This window comes from Orycteropus afer, unplaced genomic scaffold (genome assembly GCF_000298275.1).
Source record: "Orycteropus afer afer isolate SDZICR_OR568_19922 unplaced genomic scaffold, OryAfe1.0 scaffold00038, whole genome shotgun sequence".
Taxonomy (NCBI): Eukaryota; Metazoa; Chordata; class Mammalia; order Tubulidentata; family Orycteropodidae; genus Orycteropus; species Orycteropus afer.
The window spans coordinates 6,733,081-6,735,185 of NW_006921625.1; the positions used below are offsets into that span (position 1 = coordinate 6,733,081).

At 55.9% G+C, this 2,105-nt stretch overlaps 1 protein-coding gene across 1 annotated transcript in view; it reads left to right on the forward strand.

The window, feature by feature from the left end:
• Window positions 1–308: 308 nt before the first annotated feature.
• The window catches only part of CUNH10orf90 (chromosome unknown C10orf90 homolog), a 61,081-nt gene continuing 59,284 nt past the window's right edge, over window positions 309–2,105 (forward strand). Inside the window, exon 1 of the mRNA XM_007936889.1 lies at window positions 309–1,476. Within this exon, the coding sequence (XP_007935080.1) occupies window positions 309–1,476 (1,168 nt within the window). The remainder of the gene's footprint in view (window positions 1,477–2,105) is intronic.

Consider the following 2,105-nt stretch of genomic DNA (forward strand, 5'->3'; position numbering starts at 1 on the left):
TGCAGGTGTGGGCTTCCTGCTTTTCTGGAGGGCGGATCAGGGCTTCCAAAAGGTTCATTGCCCTTTGACCCCGGCTGAGAATTTGCATTTCCAGCCCAGATGGACTGAATCTGAATCTACAGGGTAACAAGATTGCCAGGTGATCATTATGTATGTAGGTCTACAGAAGAGTCACCCGGGGATCTTGTTGCATGCAGATCACAACCTTGGAAACCCTATGGGGCAGTTCTGCTCTGCCCAGCAGAGTTGCTATGAGTCAGAATTGACTTGATGGCGTTTTTAAAATTATATAAATTATTATTACTACAATGGATGGTTTGAATAACTGGGATCTTTTTCCTTTGCAGGAGGCTCTGGCATCACCAAACACGAAGATGATTTCATCCGTAGTCATTTCACAGCTAATTGACAAGAACACATCAAGGGGAAATGGACTGGTGGTGCCAGGGCCGCACACCATTGCCCAGCCTCACAGGCGCCATGTGAAGCCATATTTGGCAGATCACAGTGGCGTGGACTTCCACGGGGCATTAGCGTTGCTTCCCCAAAGGTTAAGAATTCAGACACCTTCAGGTGCGCGACAACCCGGGACCATGCTGCCTCCCCAGGAAGAGAGCCCGTGCAGGGGCTCTCACAAAGGGTTCTCGTCCATCACCGTCACGGCCAGGCGTGTGGGTCCCCCGGCTGGCACTGTGCTGTGGAAGAGCTCAGAAGACCCACTGTGCACCCAGTGCGGGGCCGGGGATGCCCTGCTCACGGTCCCCCCTGCTCCGACCCGTGGTGCAGAGCCAGGAGGGTCTCGCAGACTGTTTGCATGCACAGAGTTCTCCAGCAAGGGCTCTGTGATGCAGCTGAAGGTCCCTGAGGCCCACCCGTGGCTGTGGGAGGGACACGAGTACTGGGTCACTAATGGGGATGGGAGAGAGAACAGCTTTTCTCCAGGCAGCTCGCCCCCGGAGAAGGGTCCGCTGCTGTTCAGCTCCTGTGTCCACCTCCGAGTTTCTCAGCCATGTCCGAATTCCATCTACTATCTGGACAAGTCGCTCTCTGTCCCCATCCCGCCACCTCCAGTTGCCAGCCCCAAAGTGCACAGAGCCTTCCTGTCCCTCAACCTAAGTTGCCGTTCCCACAGATCAACACCAGATGGCGTCGGCGGCCTGGCTAATGGGGAGCCAATGAGCAGTGCCCGGAGGCCCAAGTCCACGGAGCTAGAGCAGAGTGGTCTAGGCCCAGGCTGGGCTCCTGGGCTGCGGGACAGCTGCTGGGAGCAAAGCCCGGCATTGGCGCGGGCGCGTGTGGGGAACCGCACGTGTTCTTGGAGCAGCTCGCCGGCCTTGGGAAATACAGGACTTGCCGGCGTGGAAACAGACCACGGCACCGTAAGAAAGGGGACAGGAGACCACGGGACTGGTTACCACGCTGGCAGCCACGCCGACCAGCTGACCATCCACATCCCTGGCTGGAGCTACACGGCAGGTGAGTGACCACTGACCCTTGCCTCAGGGAGGGGTGTAAATAGCCGGCCAGGATGGATTTTCAGGGCTCCTTTTACACGCAGGACCCGAGAGGCAGCTCTCAGGAGCGGTTCCCTGGGATGCTCCGAGCAGGCCATCGAGAGCTCGCGTGTGGATGTCTGAGTTAGGTCAGTTTCTTAGAGGACACTTGCAGATCAGGAGACACCACCTCTCAGGTGTTTGTTTCACACTCTCTGCAGTGAGCGTGGAAATAGAGCCCCAAGAAGGGTTCCTTTAGACTGTGCCCACCCCATTCCAGAACAGGAGAGGGACACAATGCTGTCCACCCTCCAGAGGCTTTGTTGTCCTGTGGCAAACATCTGCGGTGTGGAAGTGTCCCCAATTCCACACTTGTAACTTGTCAATCACAGTTAGCATTTATAGATCAGCCTTAGAAACCTAGCTGACCGCGTTCTGTGATGGAGTGTATATGTGTGTGTGTATTACAGATGGATAAATGGACAGATGGACAGAGTCAGTCAGTCCTGCAGTGGCACAAACGGTTGGCACTGGACTCCTAACCTAAAGGTTGCCGGTTTGAACCTGCTGAGCAGTGCCACAGTAGAAAGGCCTGGCAATCTGCCACTGTGT